Source organism: Phragmites australis, chromosome 11 (genome assembly GCF_958298935.1).
Source record: "Phragmites australis chromosome 11, lpPhrAust1.1, whole genome shotgun sequence".
NCBI classification, from domain to species: domain Eukaryota; kingdom Viridiplantae; phylum Streptophyta; class Magnoliopsida; order Poales; family Poaceae; genus Phragmites; species Phragmites australis.
Genome location: NC_084931.1, coordinates 25,103,317 through 25,119,655, shown reverse-complemented (window position 1 = coordinate 25,119,655; position 16,339 = coordinate 25,103,317). Strand labels below are relative to the sequence as shown.

Sequence of the window (16,339 nt, the reverse complement as noted above, 5' to 3'; positions counted from 1 at the left end):
TCATTTTCTGGGAAACCAATGTGCAAGACGGTACACGAACCTTTTATGATACCGTCTGCACTGTTGTGCCCGGAGTTCATCGCCCCAACGAACAAAAATCCACTTATTTGGACCGTCTTTAATTCGCATCTCTGCTCCAGGCAGATCATGTTACGTCCATGCATCATCCTTTTGGAAATTTTGGTTAGCTTTAAGCCACGTATGGCGACCAGTCCTAGTTCCTAGAACAATCCTCTCTTGTCCAAACAAGGATTCCAAACATCCTTCGAAACAGGACCTTAAGGAGTCCAGATATAAAAACATTGAATATGCATAGACTGGACAGTTCCTAAAAATGGGCTAACCCCCAAGAAAAAAAAATACAAAATATTGTAAAGCTTTACCAAAATGGCATATTACTTATGTTACTGTTCAGTTTTTGGAGATTGGAAGGTAGAGAAATTCCAAGATACGATTAAGAGTAGACAAGACACTGATCAAATTACTAGTGAGTCCCCAGAGTCGATAACCAATACACAAACACAGATGTCTAACACTTTGGTCCGGGATGGCAGCTTCAGGCAGCCTCACTACTCAGGATCAAATTTCCAAACCAGTTCTCCCTTCGTACTAGCAAAATATGAGATTCTTGCAGAATCCTAGTTATACTCTTCGGCTTCTCACACACTTTGTTCAGCTTTACACGCTTCTTTGGCCTCCTTAACCAAGGACCCCAATATTTTTTGGGCCACAGTCCTAACTTCACGCATCTGCACTATTTCTTTGTAGACGTTCAAGCAAATGCCCTTAACGATCTTATCTTCATATTTATGCGCATCCATCTCCAACGTTAATAGTTCATCTCCTGTAAACATCTGAAAGAAAAACATGCTTCGGTCCATTACATGAATGACAAATTTCCATAAAATGGAAAACATTTACAAAAATATTACAGTTTACCTCTTTGTCAGCTATAGTTGTTTCTACAGGGTAACATATGATCTTCAGAGCTGTCGCAAGTTTCATCAAGTCCCAGCCTTCAGAGTTAATGCCAGACACATCCTTAAGATGGTCACCAGCACGGCGCAAGGGCGTAGAATTTTTCTTCTCATTATATTCAGAATCAAGCAAGACGCATGCCGTCACAACAATATCCTCATTAACCTGGGTACAAAAGAGCATTGCTTCGTCACTAAAAGAAAAGAGGCAAAGAAAAAGTTCAACATATTGCGCCAAAAGCTTTGGGCAAGGGACAATTAAGGATTCTAAGTACACACTGCACAAACTATCAGATAATAGTGTAACAATAAATGACAGGGAGCAATAAAAGCACAAAGCATTTCATCTCAGACATTAAGGAAGGCAACTTGTGAACTAACCATCTCTGGTTTGACATCAAAGCCATAACGATCCAGGAACATTTTTAGTCCTTGGCTCATTGGTAGGCGGTCCTCCTTTGTCAGCTTTAGTTCTTCTTGGGGTACTAAACTATGCATGAGATTCTTCAGGCCCCACATCACCTCCATCACAGTTTCATCAAAGAGGCAAGGTACACCCTCAAATAAGTGGCAGCAAAATAGGTGCTCAAAAGTTATTCACAAACATAAGCAAACAAGGGAGCTTTACACTAACCAAGCTTGTTTCGATGATTCTTTTATATTCAGGCTTTCCAACGGCCAATTTCTGACAAGGGCGGTGACAGCGCATGATCATCTCAGGAAGCTCCCTATTAACACCAGTACCATGATTAATGGCACTGGACTTGTCCTTGAAAGTTTGAAACTCTTTCAGCCAAACGATCTGATAAAGAAATGAACAAGGACGAGCATGTTAAGGGTCAAAAATGAAACAATTAATCAAATATCACGCCATGTCTCCCAATCATGAGAGGCGGGCAATTCAGTAGGTATATCGCAATCAATGTTTCAAAAAAACACTAGGCGCTAAGCAGTCGGCTCCGCCAAGCAAGCAGCGAGTCCTGGCAATGTTAAACAGAGGAAATTTGGCATATTAGATCAGATAAAATGACATATCATGCATCCATGACTTCAATGACCATGTAACATCTTCACCTCCAATTTGCCCCACATCCCTACATAAACCAAGCCCTAAACCGCTCTAGGCAGGAAAACGACTAGATGTAACCCCTAGGTTCTAAGCGAAGCGGTGCTGATCTGCCCAGTTACTAGTTAGCCTTGTTCACAATAATTGCACAGCTTTTCAAAATGCGCTGCCTAGCACCACTTTTTGAAACACTAATCACAATCATAAAAGATATAGCCTTGTTCAAGTCCTTGAGTTCTTGCAATGCAGTTCAGAATAAGTTATTGTGCTAAGGTAATGCGACGCATTTTGAAAACAGACAACAGTGGTGTTCTTTGGTTGTAGTACCATGTTAGAGCTCAATCATCCATAGCTAGCAGTTACTAAATAGAGATTGGTGAATAGCAAAGGTTTCAGCCTGCACCCATCCATTCTTCAAAATCTCCTTCACCGGTGTTAACGAAAATAGCTTTTGAGCGCGCATGCATACACGGAACAACATCTCGCTACATGATTTCCACACAGCATTAAGGAAAAAATTGTGTGTTGAATCTGTTAATTAGTAAACATATAATGAACAGTGAGCACATATTTCTCCCCTCAATGCAAAAAACTGCAAATGGTGTAAGATCAGTACTCGGTTTAAATTGGCGACAAACAACGTAAAGAAATAACAATCAGAAGGAAAGGAAAGGAAAGGAAACAGAGGGGGCTAACTTCTCGTGCCCTAAAATCCTCGCCGAAGATTGCCCAGATATTCTGGAGGGGACAGAAAACAGAAAAATCAGGTCGATGACAAAGAGACGAGCAAGCAAGCACATGAGTAACCAGGGAAGCAATAACAAAGCAAGTACCTCCAGAGCGTCTGGCTGGTTGAGGCAGTACTCATTCATACAGAAAATTGCGAAGCCAGAGGGCGTCTCAAACAGCACTAAGATCACTCCATAGTTGCCCAAATTGGGAGCTGCGAACACATAAGCAAACTTAAGCAAGCAGGATTAGAAGAAATAACGTGCCTAGATCAATCGCCAATTCAGATATCAAGCATGACGCCAGCTGTGGATCCGAGGCTGAAGGAGTGAAGGGCCCTCGCCGATGGAGGGGGAGGAGCAGGGTGTTGGGATCTGTGGGATCGAATCCAAATGGGTTTCGTGCACCCGGAAATCGCCTCGACAAATCTATCCCCTATGGCATGGCATGGCATGGCATGGCATGCGGTTCTACAAGTTAAGGCTCCGCTCTAGGGTTTGCTTTCTCATCCTCACACGCTAAAAGATTTTCCTGCCGACGTGAGTGGGATTGAGAGAGGAGGATAACCGCTGGCGGGTGGCTCACCTATACCGGCGATTGACCCCGCCGGAGGAGAAGCACGCTTGCGTCGTCGCTTCTTTGAGGTCGAGGTCGAGGTCGATCTCTTTCCTGCGGGCGTGGGTGATTTTGGGAGCGAACGAGGACGGCCGACGGGTGGGTCACCAATACCGGCAATCGACGCCGCCGCCGCCGCCGGACGAGGAGCATGGCTGCGTCGTCGCCCCATCGAGGTCGAGGAGGTCTAGGTTGCGACATGTGGGAGTTCAGTTGCGGCCGTGGTGCGGTGGAGATCGTTTTCGTTTTTCTTTTCTGGGCTTCAGTTTTTGTTTGGCCCAGTTTGTTTGCTGTTGTTTTTTCTTTTATTTATTTAATTTAATTCACATATAATTTAATCTTAGTAAGACTTGAGTTAAAAATTTATGAAACCTAATTCAACAATTGTGAACACCTAATTCGATATTTTTAAAAAGCCATGTTCAACAATTGTGAGATCCAATTTAACAATTCATGATAATATGTTCAACATTTTTTATGTGATTTAGTTTTGGGTTTGAATTTTAAAAATAACATATTCGAATTGTTGAATTTTTAAAAGATTCAAAATATGTTCACATTGATTTTGTTTGTTGTATTAATTGTAAATAACAACCATGTGTTGTTGTATTCTTTTTCGTTATTTTTTATTCACAAAATCAAGAACAATGTTTTTTTTTCTCTCTATACACATTCAAAAATTCAAAAGATTCGATTTAACAATTTATGAAACCTAATTTACCTTGTGAAGACGCAATTCATCATTTTTTAAAAGTTATGTTCAACAAATTGTGTGACTGATTCCATCAATTCACGATAATATTTTCAATATTTTATACGCAAATTTGTTGAAATGATGTATTTGAATTATTAAAATAGTACATTTGAATTATTGACTTTTTAAAATCAAAATATGTTTATATTGGATCTTGTTTTGTTGCATTTATTGTAACTAACATCTTGATTCAAACGGTCTTCAAAATAGTCACTCGGTATGAGAGAGAATTCATTGGTAGTTTGATAAACACCCTAAATCCATCTCACCAACCCACTGATTTAGATTTATAAAGTTATTTTTCAATATATTCATGCAACAATTTAACAGACTTGGGTCAATAATGTACGAAACCTAATTCACCCACCGTGTAGACCTAAATTAACAGTGTTAAAAGACATGTTCAACACAGTGAGACACATTGCAACAATTTGAAATGGTGTGGCGTCAAATCTTCTCTTGTTGGCCACAGATTAGTTTGAGCCTGTCTCTATTGTTTCAGCTAGTTAATGGGTTTTGTATCGGGCTTGTTATGAACTCGGGTGGGGAAAAGTTTTCCTTTTGTTCACGCGTTGTTAAAGGGGTGGGAATACGTGGTTTTTTTGCTATTGGTCCGGAATAGACTGACTGCAGCAAAAGCAATCCTGTCGAATTCAGTCAATTTGTTGTGTTTGCTATCCGCTATAAAATATGACGGCAATATAAAAAGCCTTTTGCATTGCTCGGGCCTTTTCTTTCGTCCTTATTTTTTTCTTTTCCTCGATTTGGATAGATCTATGAGCTTGTGCTCATTTCTGCTTTATCTCTTAAGCGTTAAGTTCTCTATTTGTTACCTGCCTGTTAATTTTCTATGCTGGTCAGTTATTTTAGTAAGTGGATGGGTTTTTGTTTTGAATCCATTATCAAATCAGGTGGGATAAGTTTGTTTTTCTTTTTCTTTGCGCGCTAAGAAAAGGAGGAGAATACACATCTTCTTGCTATTAGTTCGAAAAAATTGACTACAATAGAAAACAAATCCAATCAATTTTTATGTGTTTGTTTCATGTTAAAAAAAAGTTGATTGGAATCCAACAAATTTTCAGTCAATTTTTCATTTATTGTGTTGGGTCAAAAGATTACTGCAATAGCGAAAAGTTGAGTCGATTTTCTTGATTGCAGAAAAATGTACATGATTACTTAGCATCCTTCTATTGGTCCGAAAAAATTGACGGGAATCTGAAAGAAAAATAGCTGAGTAATAGCTGGACAGTCCTTTTCTTTAATTCATTGTTTGGCGTAGTAACATGATTTCACAAATTATATATATTTTTTGGCTTCCAATGTTTTGTTCTCTTCCATTCCAATGTTTGGTTGCGTGAAAAATCTTGAAACGGTTATCGTGGTTAGCTTTAGAAACAACCGAGTAACGCGGGCTAACAGGCCTGGCCCCGAGATCCTGTTTGTTTTTTTTTATTGTAATTCTAATAATTTAGATTTTGATTCTCACAATCTAGAATCTGGATCGTAAAATCTAAAACAAACAGCACTAGATTTTTAAAAATGAAGGGAGAAAGAAGCGAATAATTATTTTGTAATGGTATATGGGTAAATATATGTCACAATCCACTAGAAGCAGATTTTTCTTGGATTGTGGCATAATCTGATCTCAGATTATGAATTGTGAATTATAGAATTGTCATGTTTATTTTAGATTCTAATTTTAGAAACTCGAATGCATAATCAGAATAAAAAAGAAACAAACCTAAGGCTCAACCCTAGTGAGCCGTGAGCCTGGACGACTTGTTCCCTTTTCCGGCCAATTTGGGAATTTAGACAACATACACGGCCGTATTTACGAAATTAGACAACATATCGGCGTATTTGTAAATATAGCACTCGTATTCAGTAACACAAAATCCGAAATCTTCTTTTCGGTTACTGAAATACCGAAAAAACGCCGGCCCCACAGTTTTCAGAAACTGAGGTGCCGAATACGGCACTGTGCACCGTATTTGGCACCTCAGTTGCCGAAATCTCCCCGTATTCGGCAACTGAGGTGCCGAATACAGTGCACAGTGCCGTATTCAGAACCTCAGTTTCCGAAAACAGCCGGCCGAACATCACGTCAAGTCCGCATCACGTCAATTGCTTTAGCACCCGTGATGCTTTCGGCGAGCTGGTGATTTTTTCATGCATGTGCTCATTCCAAAGATCCCGTGCTAAAGCTTTTTGCAAAGTTGGTGCAATGCGGTCGCGTCACGTCTCATCGTTGCTATGGTCGCGTGCGGCGCGTAGAGGTGTCGGTGCTTTCGCGTCCAGTGCTGCATAAAATGAAGTCGCTGGTAGAGGAGAAGGGAGCAGCAGTAGAGCAGAGAAGGGAGCAGCAGAGGAGGAACGCGAGGAGCATCAGCAGAGGAGCAGCAGCTCGAGTATAGGAAGCAGCAGAGGAGGAGCAACACGAGCAGCAGCAGCGCCAGTTTAACACTTCGAGAGCGCTCACTTTCGTACCGGTTAGTTCTTAGATTACCTAGTTAATACTTAGGTTAGTAATAGTATTTAGAGTAATTAGCTTATTTGGTTAGTCCGTTCAGAAGTAGATTAGTTCTTTCGGAAGTAGATTGTTTAATCTGTTTAATTACATTTATTTAATTATATTAATTTGATAAATTAGAGTACTTTGATTATACGAAAATTAGATTATTTAATTACGTTATTAAAGTACTTAGATTATTTAATTAGAGTACTTAGTTTATTTAATTAGAGTACTTAGATTATACGAATTAGATTATTTAATTACATAACTAGATTACTTAGATTATTTAATTAGAGTACTTAGAGTACTTAGTTTATTTAATTAGATTATATGAATTAGATTATTTGATAAATTAGAGTACTTAGATTAATTAATTACAATGCTTAGTTTGATTATATGAATTTGATTAGTCTGTATAATTAGATTAGTTAATTAGTTTGATATCATGAATTTCTTTCAGCATTGTAATTAGATTGTGTCCTTAGTATAATTTTATGAATATCATTATCCGGTAAAATTAGAAAAAATTACGTGTACATTTGTCTAGCAGATACAATATGATTTTTCATATTTATTATGGAGAACGTCCCACTATTATTCACCTGTTAGTTGTACTACTTATTTTGTAATATATCGTATAGTACTGGCATCACAGACATTGTATTTTTAGTTGAACCATGAAGCTTGTTATTCACCTATTTATTGAACCATAAAGCTTGTAATATATTCTAATTTGTTGTTCACCTATTTGTTAAACCATGAAGCCTTAAATCATTATCATGGCTAATGGTGGTCTTCTCGAACTTCTTCAGCAGCAGTACAATGAGAACCATAGGGGGAAAATGATTTTCACAGGGCAGTAGGTACCACGTTTATATGTGCTATTTCATTGCCACGATAATTTTGAACTAACTCTGTACATGTACTGGATACCTCTTGCAGTTGGGTCCGTTGCGAGCCCAGAGTGTTCACAAGATTAAGGAGTTAGACCCTCGATTCCACGAGCCACTCACATGGGCAGGACTACTACCTTTCGCTCTCATGATGGCCGGAGCTCCCATGGCGGGCGGTGGCACAGGGATGGATTTTCAAAATAGACTTTTAAAATATAACCTTATGGCACGACCATTCTATCTAGGCTTGCGTCCTACGATCAGTATGGCTCTGATACCACCTTTGTCACATCCGGTTTTAATGGCCAAAACCAGATGCGGCTTATGTGTGTCCAGGATATTCAACACATATAAGGACGTCACAGGTGAAGTAACAAAAGCAATACTTCTATTAAATAAACGTTAAACTCTTACAGCAATTGGCATATATTATCTTTTATGAAGATATCTGCAGTGGAACTGAAGCACTGGTGCCCAACAACACCGCAGGCAACTGACCGGGAGACACGCGCCTAGAACGTCACAACCTCATCTTGATAGTCTTCAACATCTTCACTTACTGAGCAGCAGCATATATATCGCATGGTGTAGGGAGAATAGCAAGTGTGAGCACATAGAGTACTCAGCAAGTGGGGGAAAGTAATGATATGCAGGCTTATACCAAGAATAGGCTAACACAAGGTATATTTGCGTAAATGCAAGTAATGAAAACATATTTGGACTCAAAAATATTAAGCAGTTATTAAGTGAATGTAACTCATACGGTTCAACACCCAGCATACAAGGCTCCCCACCTTGCACACTATAACCTTCCAGTACTCCCTGTACTATAACCAAAACCATCTAGTACTCCCTATACCAGAACCATAACCACAACTAAACTCATAACCACAACCCACTAATCATGTGAGGATCCAAGTCTCTCATATCCGTGAGCACAGCTGTTATAACAGTTTTACACTCTGCAGAGGTTGTTTAGCTTTCCCCACGAGACAGTGAATTCCATGTTACCGTGTTCGTGAAACACTTAACACACGCCAGTGGTGTGACACCAAGAATCATTGTATGATACTTTCCACTAACCAGAGACTAATCCAGTATGTGTCTGCCACTAGGTTTCACCGCCAGACTTTATGCAAGTAAAACTCCTACCCAGAAGCCCCCTTTTCTGTTGACCCAATACACACTGAATAGACTCTAATCAATATGTCACGCCTTACCCATATCAGCCTCGTGGTTGGTACGTTACTTCTTGGGTTGTCGCTCCACGAACCGGTCCTTACTTAGGTTACTTGAGCAAATACTAAACCAACGTCATAACCATGATAACCATCAAAACTACTTTGCTCAAGGCCTAAGTTTCCATGTTACTAGACTATTAACACATTAACGACCATTATTGCATATGTTCATTAGTCAAGATTATGACACTTCTCAATATCCCAAAAGCATGGCTAAGCAATCTACCCATAAAAGATACCTAACCATAAACCATCTAGGTTCCAAGGAATGATAAGAGAAAATCTAGGGAAACCCTAACATAGGTAACTACCCATCATATTGACACCGTATGCAATTTTGTAAAATAAAATATTTAAAAATATAGGTTCAATATGATCAAGGACACTTGCTTTTTTCCCAATGCTGCTCAGTGTTGTTGAAATCTTGGTCTTGAAGTCCCTCAAACTGCTCCGAAACGTTATCAACTAATCGCGAGAACTACCGACAAACAACGCAAAGCAAACACTAAGAACAACATACCAAGCATCATTAATACACTTTAAAAACACTATGGTTGGATAGGTAAGATTTTAGAAACGTTCAGATGCAAGAATCGTCTAAATTGGAGTGAAGATGAAAAGAGAACAGCTTTCGAGAGATGGATTAGACTAAAAAGGAAATGCTGATTTTCCTACTATCTTCCTATGGGAAAGACTTTAATGCACAATCACTGTGTTAGGCTTGATAACATTATTGCGTAAGATTCAAGAAGTGTAGGGCAGACTAAACTTCACTGACTAGGCTAAGGAGAATGTTGTAGTGCTGACTTGGTATGCTATGCAAGTACTATCTTGAATTAAAGAAGCGATACGCTGAGATCTAGTATCAACCACCTATGATGGATCAAAAAGGCCGAAGGTTGCACTTCTAGGTTTAAGGTATTACTGGTGACTCTATGTAGCGGTGGTGGTTTGGGTTTCATCAGAGATGGCGATCGGGCGCGTGGCCACAGACATCGATGTCGGCTTCAGTGGTGTTTTAGCGAAACGAGGGAAGCATGGCATAGAATGCAGAAAGACTAACTCAGGGGTATGGTTGGTTTTGGAAGGGGTCATCCAAGGTAGCGGCAAAACAGCGATGACTGCTTCTAGGTTTGGTGATGATCGCGAACAGATGCAAGAATGAAGACTCTCGCGTTCTAGGAGATTGGCTATAAAATTTGAGAAAACGTTTGAATAGAGATGTTCATATAACCCGGGAACACAATGCTATGGCATGGATTTTGGTAGATCATCCACTGAGAGGAAGAACGATCAAAGGAGATGAGACGTGCGATGGCTGCGACATGCTGTGGTTGGCAATGGCGTCCTGGTCGTGTCGCTGCACAAACGGGGATGGGCTCCTAGGGTAATGTAGAAGACTCCATGGGACACGCCGTGACATGGTTTGTGCATCCATACGGCTTTCGAATTGACGGGGAACGCGAATGCAAATCCGGTGCGCGCAGAACGCGTTCAGAAACCGGACAGCAGGTATGTCGACCTTGATTTCGATAGTTTGGCTAATCCACTGGCCAACCTGGTTGGTGAGGGCGTGGGGAACATCATGGGGCATGAACCAGTGAAAGGGCTTGGTGATTTGACCTCTGGTCGGTCGGGAACATCGATGCCAATCGGCTACAGCGCGGTTGTCTCGCGGCTGTCCGCGACGGTGACGACCGTGGCGGCGTAGATCGGGCTTTGGCCGGGGCTAGGGCTTGGATAGGGACTTAGTATAATGCTAAAACAGTAGTAAAGGAGGAGAAGAAGAGGTCCTCACCTTGCTTTGATGGTTGAGGAAGGAGGATTCGCGGAGAAGACGACGTAGCGCATTACGAGCGGCGGCGGCGGCTCCGGTGAACGACGGTGCTCCGGCGACGCACGGACAGGACAACAGCAACTTCTAGGGCTTGGGGCATGGAATAGGGGTAGGAGAGGGCGTGCAACTCATATATATAGGTTTAGGAGTGGCTGGTTGAGGTGGAGTCCAAACCGAACACGAATCGGATTCGAGTTCGAGTCGGTTACGATTTCTTTTTTCGCAGCTCTGTATTCCGAGGATGATATCTCTATCGTCCGGACTCTAAATTGTACATTTCTTGATTCTAAATTGTAGTACTCGAAATGATCTACAACTTCGGTAGTCATTGGAACTTCTGAAAATGCTATGTTCATTTCCAAAAATACATCACAAGATAAACTATTTGAACTCGGACTTCTCTGCGTAGCACTGATTTCGGGGGCCATAACTCCCAGCTCTATTATCCAAAAGGGGACTTCCATAGGTTCAAATCGAAGCTCTCGACGAGACCTACAACTTTGTTATTGTAAAGATTTGCATTTGAGGCTATTTTGAACTCCGAAACTTCATGAGAAGATGAGGCTGTCCAGGACTCCGCGAAAATTTGTAGATTTCGTGGATCCTTTGTTGGGCCATCTAGAAGACTTGGCTAAGGGTTTGGACTTGAGCAAGATTGAGCCTAAAGACACTTTAAGTATATCTAGGGTTTAGAAAATAAATTTTTGCAGAGAAATTTGAATATGGTTGGAATTTGAATTGAGCTTGAAGTGAATTTGAGAGAAACCAAAAGATAAGGTTGAACAAGAATAGGAGTAGATAAGGAATTTAAATTTGGATTTGGATAGAATTTGAGAAAGAGGAGAGATTGGCTTTAAACAAGGATTTCGATAAGATTTGAATTGACCTGCAGAAGGATCAGATATAATCAAGGATTGAATAGATGATGAATTCAAGGACTTTGAATTCCAACCATTAAGATCCTTAACTTATTCGCTACTGAGTTTTGTAAAAACATTTTCAAAATCTTTTTCACTCAAAACACTAAGAGAAAGAAAAGGAAAAAGAACTCTAATGCATTTACCTGGCTCCTAACAAAACTCAGCATGCAATGCATACAAAATAATAACATATATTGATTGATTGATTAAAAAAATAGGTTTTAAACCTATACTACTAGTGAAGCTTTTCAATATTCTTGGAAAATTTTAGAAATTTAAGAAATCTGAAAATCAGGGTGTTACACCATCCATAAAAATTTTCATTATTATTCAACTCTTACATGCATGACATACATATATCTATAAATTATCAAAATTAAACAGCATATTCACCCTCGAGATCAACCTCGTGACACTTCGCGATGTCGTTCTCTAAATAGCGATAAATTGCATCAAAATGACAATGAATGAAATATCATGAGATGTGATCCAAACGACATAAAAGTTGGTAGTGATGCAGTTCATGAAGTTATGAATACAGTAGAGGAAGAATCACATGAATTGGAGTTCATTTGCCCACTTAATTAACCAAATTGCATGCTTGCTATTTTTAAATCCAAAATTAAATGAAGTAGTTTAAAAAAAACTCACATGAGCGAAGTACTGAACATGGAAAAGATATTTTTACTGTGTAAGGTATACATAGAGAAGACCTAAAAATTTAGTTTCACATTTTATGATTTTTATTAATTTCTATAAAAATTAATTAAGTGTAAAAGACTTAATCAAGATTAACAAAGAATTAGTGCTAAACATGCATTTCATGCTTTATATATATTTTTCATGTACAGAGCATGACAAAAAAAGATTAACAAAGTTTGATTGACCATTTTTGGATACTTCAATATTTAATTATGGATTAACAAGTTACAACATATTTAACGAAATAGAGGTATTTCAATGAACATTTCGTGCATGTATGTATTTTATGATGTAGATCATGACAAAACAAAAGTAACAAACTTTGTTTCTTATTTTTCTGAGCTCTAGATATTAGTCTACAAATTATAGATTATTTCAGTCAATTTATCAATATAACTAATATTCCTTTTGGAATTTTCTGGATTTTCCGATCGCTGTTGACCGACTTTGACCGATTGCTGGTAGCGAATGGCGGTGGAGCTTTGCCAGGGAGGGGTACCAAAATACTCAATGCATTGTGGCAAACTCATTTAAGGGGTTGACGATGGCATGTATGGCAGCAAGCATGGCCAACGATGACCATGGCGGGTAGCGGAGCTAGGCTAACGGTGGTGGCATGCTGCAAAAGGAGATAGTGGAAGGGAAGGGGGCGGTGAGGTTCCCTGGACTGCGGTGAAGCTCATGGTGCGTTCAGCTCGAGCAGAGGTAGCTCATGGCCCGGAGTTTGTCGGGGAGGTCAGCGAGCTCGCGGTGGTGGCATGCTGCAAAAGGAGATAGTGGAAGGGAAGGGGGCGGTGAGGTTCCCTGGACTGCGGTGAAGCTCATGGTGCGTTCAGCTCGAGCAGAGGTAGCTCATGGCCCAGAGTTTGTCGGGGAGGTCAGCGAGCTCGCGGTGGCGGCCAGTCAGGTTACGCGAAGCACTAGGTGACGACAGGTTATGATCGAACTAGCATGCATAAATGATTGGGTGTGTCACTATGAAACTCATCGAGTAATGAAATTGGACGGAGAGGGCTCAAAAGTGGTAGTGCATTGGTGAGGGCGAGGAAGGTCACCGGGGCCAAAAAGACGGCGTTGTGCTCGTGCTTTGAGGAGGAAGGACCACTATTTTATACTGTACACATCATTTCTGGCTCATACCACCAGTCGGCAATGATGTTCCAATATCACTGCCGATTAGTGGCTTCCCAGTAGTGATGATGGAGATGGGCATCAGTGCCAGCTCAAGCTATCAATCGGCAGTGATGACCCTTATCACTGTCGGTTCATAAGCCATGCATGATGACAGATTCTTCCCACGCAGCTTATGAACAGACGATAATACCACATCACTATCGGTCTATTAGTAACCGGCAGTGATAAACTAGCATATAAGCCTATTTCTATAGCAGTACCTAGATTTATCTACAGGGAACCTACAATACCTAGATTTATCTCATGAATTAAGGACCCTCTCATACACATGATGCAACTCTACCATGCATACATGAAATAATGTTCATGTTGGTCTCGAACCATCAATCTTTACGTGCCCTAACAAATATCTTGCGTCGTCATTAACTTACATGCATTATCTTCATGCATTCGCGCACTTTTTAATATTGATCGGGCAACAGCCTGATCTGCACTTGCTGACTAATTTAGCTAATTAAGTAAACCAGACGAGCTTGCATTATATTACTTGAGAATCGATCATTCAATCGAGCTACTCCCACCAACCACATCAAGATACATGCGAGTACAGTAGCTTGGTGGTGGGGTGGCGGTCTAATCTTCCTACCTAGCTCAACCAATCGAGTGCTTTATCTCTTTCTTTTGGTGATTGCCAGAGCTCCTAGCAGATCTCTAAAAGTACATATATATATTGTCGATGATGGATAAAGTCATCGATTTAGTGAATATCTGTATAAAGTTGGTATACATGTGTATCAAAGATAGAGACATAAATTTTTACACAAGTTTTTATATGCGTTCTTTGTAGATGCATATATAGTGAATAGATATCACATCAGATCGATACACATCTCACAAGTTGTATAATTATGAAAGAGATAATGTTAACCCTAGAGACATGTCAACCAAAAAAAACATCTATATATGCGCGCTATACTAAATATCCATCAAAACATATCGATGCCTTGAAATGTAAGTCGCCATATGCCATTTTCACCTAAAGGCTAATTAAAGCGGCTGGAAATTAAAAGGTTAATAATGTAGATATAGTCAGAATACACATCTAATTTGTTGCTAATTTGCTTGTTGCCATCTTAGTTAGTTTTTATAATACTCGATCGATTAAACTTTGACTATCTTTTGAAAAAGTTGTCACCGTCACATGCATTTGTCTGCTTTGGCTGCATGCGGGCCAGCCGTCCCTTACAAAGGCCGAGTGTATTTCGCACTCGTGCTGATTAAGCTTAGACTATGCATGCATGATAGATGATTAACCTGAAGGCCACATGCATGCATGCATGATTGTAATACTGACCTTGTAACCAAATCGTCTCTCTTTTGATGCATACGTGGTACAAAAGAATGCGCGGCCAATTAATATTTAATCGTGTTACCGAACAATAATTCTGCAAAGTAGTCAACAATTCATTACTACCAAAACTATAATCGGCAATCGCCTATTAGTATGATCTTGGCAAACACCGGTAATATCACTATCAATTCATAACGATCAACAACAAAAAAATTTGATAAGCCTGATAGAACCAGCAGTGATACCACTAATCATTATCGGCAGAGGCAGGCCCACATTGAGTCATGGGAGTACATATGTACACTCAAATATTTTTGTAAAAAATTAATATATATACTAATATGTATTAAGTATTAGATAATAAGCAAACTAACTAAACCCACCAGCCAGTTGTGGCCTAGCTACCCGCAAGCAACGTTCCGCCACTCAGCCACCCCACAAGCCCACAATCTAATCTACGGCTCAGCCCATGTTGGCTCCCAAAGTTCCCACGCCTGACGCTGTAACGCCCACACGACCCACAACTTGCTCTCCACTGTCCACGACTCGTCGACTCCATAAAACCTAGATACGTAGGGCGATGTGGGTGGCTATGCGGGCACTAGCGGCACGGGGACGAGGACCATCGAGCGCGGCGTTGGGCACGGTGACGCAGGCGGGGATGCACGGGGATCGACATCGGGCATGGCGCTGGGCACGTGGCGGCACGGGCTCCAACGGCAGGGAACCATCGGACACAATGCTGGGAACGATGGCGGTGGCGGCAGCAGCACGGACTCAAGGAGCACGAGCGGCAGCGGCACGGGGACCGACAGTCTACCGAGTCCAGAGACCCGGGAGGCCACCTCTTTTAATTCCCCTCGCTTTCTCCCCCTCTCCTTTCCACATTGCATTCAGTTAGCACTCGGCTGGTTAATCCTTTCCCTGCTTGCTCGGTATTCTCGTTTGTCACTTGGATCGAGCGAGCAATGGCGGCTCGCCGTGGAGGGCCGGCTCCCTCTCCGGCTCTTCTGCTTCTCCTCGGCTCCCTGTTTCTGCTGCAGGGAGCTCCGTCGCGCGCCAACGATATTGTCGCCCCCGGCCGACCGCTATCCGACGGGCAGAGCCTGGTACCCAAAAGCATGGCAAGCTCATGCTCGGCTTATATAGTTGTTGCATTTATTGAAATGAAATGTGTCACAGTACGTACAAACAAAAGCCAATGCCCACACATGTTTTTCGTTTGCTGCGTACAAATGAGATTCGATTATCGATAGTACTATTAAGATATGCGAGCAGCAAGCCCAAATCCTTCCTCGAGCATGTCTATGAATTTAAGCCATCGAAGTGCAATTAGCCGCAGCATGACTATATTTTCTTTTCAGGGGCAAAACTAGACATTTTCTTGATAAATACACATGTACTAACATTGAAGTAAGAAGTAAAAAAAATGGGAATGTTATTTCAGATTATTCTTTTCAGAGAGAATCCAGAAAGGCATGTTTCTACCTTGCATCGTGTTAGTAGTGGTGCCGTCGCCGAAGAGGGTGGTAGCGGGCGCGGGCACCATAAGTAGGGCGACAGTGGCGCAACGGATATGAACACCTAAATTGAAAATCATGAGCCCGC

General features: G+C 40.9%; 1 protein-coding gene across 1 annotated transcript; it reads right to left on the bottom strand.

Moving 5' to 3' along the window:
- Nucleotides 1-433: 433 nt before the first annotated feature.
- LOC133884852 (probable nucleolar protein 5-2) lies at nucleotides 434-3,631 on the bottom strand. Its single transcript, XM_062324429.1, has 7 exons — nucleotides 3,358-3,631; nucleotides 2,877-2,986; nucleotides 2,740-2,781; nucleotides 1,612-1,779; nucleotides 1,359-1,535; nucleotides 940-1,143; nucleotides 434-854 (listed from the first exon to the last, which is right to left on the bottom strand). Exons 1-7 carry the CDS (start codon nucleotides 3,557-3,559, stop codon nucleotides 660-662), a joined length of 1,098 nt encoding a protein of 365 aa, XP_062180413.1. The 5' UTR covers nucleotides 3,560-3,631; the 3' UTR covers nucleotides 434-659.
- Between the last annotated feature and the right edge of the window lie 12,708 nt (nucleotides 3,632-16,339).

What these genes read in the sequence shown, in the direction of transcription:
- LOC133884852 (XM_062324429.1), bottom strand. Translation starts at nt 3,559, where the DNA reads ATGGGGCGACGACGCAGCCATGCTCCTCGTCCGGCGGCGGCGGCGGCG. An exon ending in GAATCATCGAAACAAGCTTG is followed by an intron (nt 1,536 to 1,611) that starts GTTAGTGTAAAG and finishes CACTTATTTGAG; the next exon opens with GGTGTACCTTGCCTCTTTGA. An exon ending in CAACTATAGCTGACAAAGAG is followed by an intron (nt 855 to 939) that starts GTAAACTGTAAT and finishes TTTTTCTTTCAG; the next exon opens with ATGTTTACAGGAGATGAACT.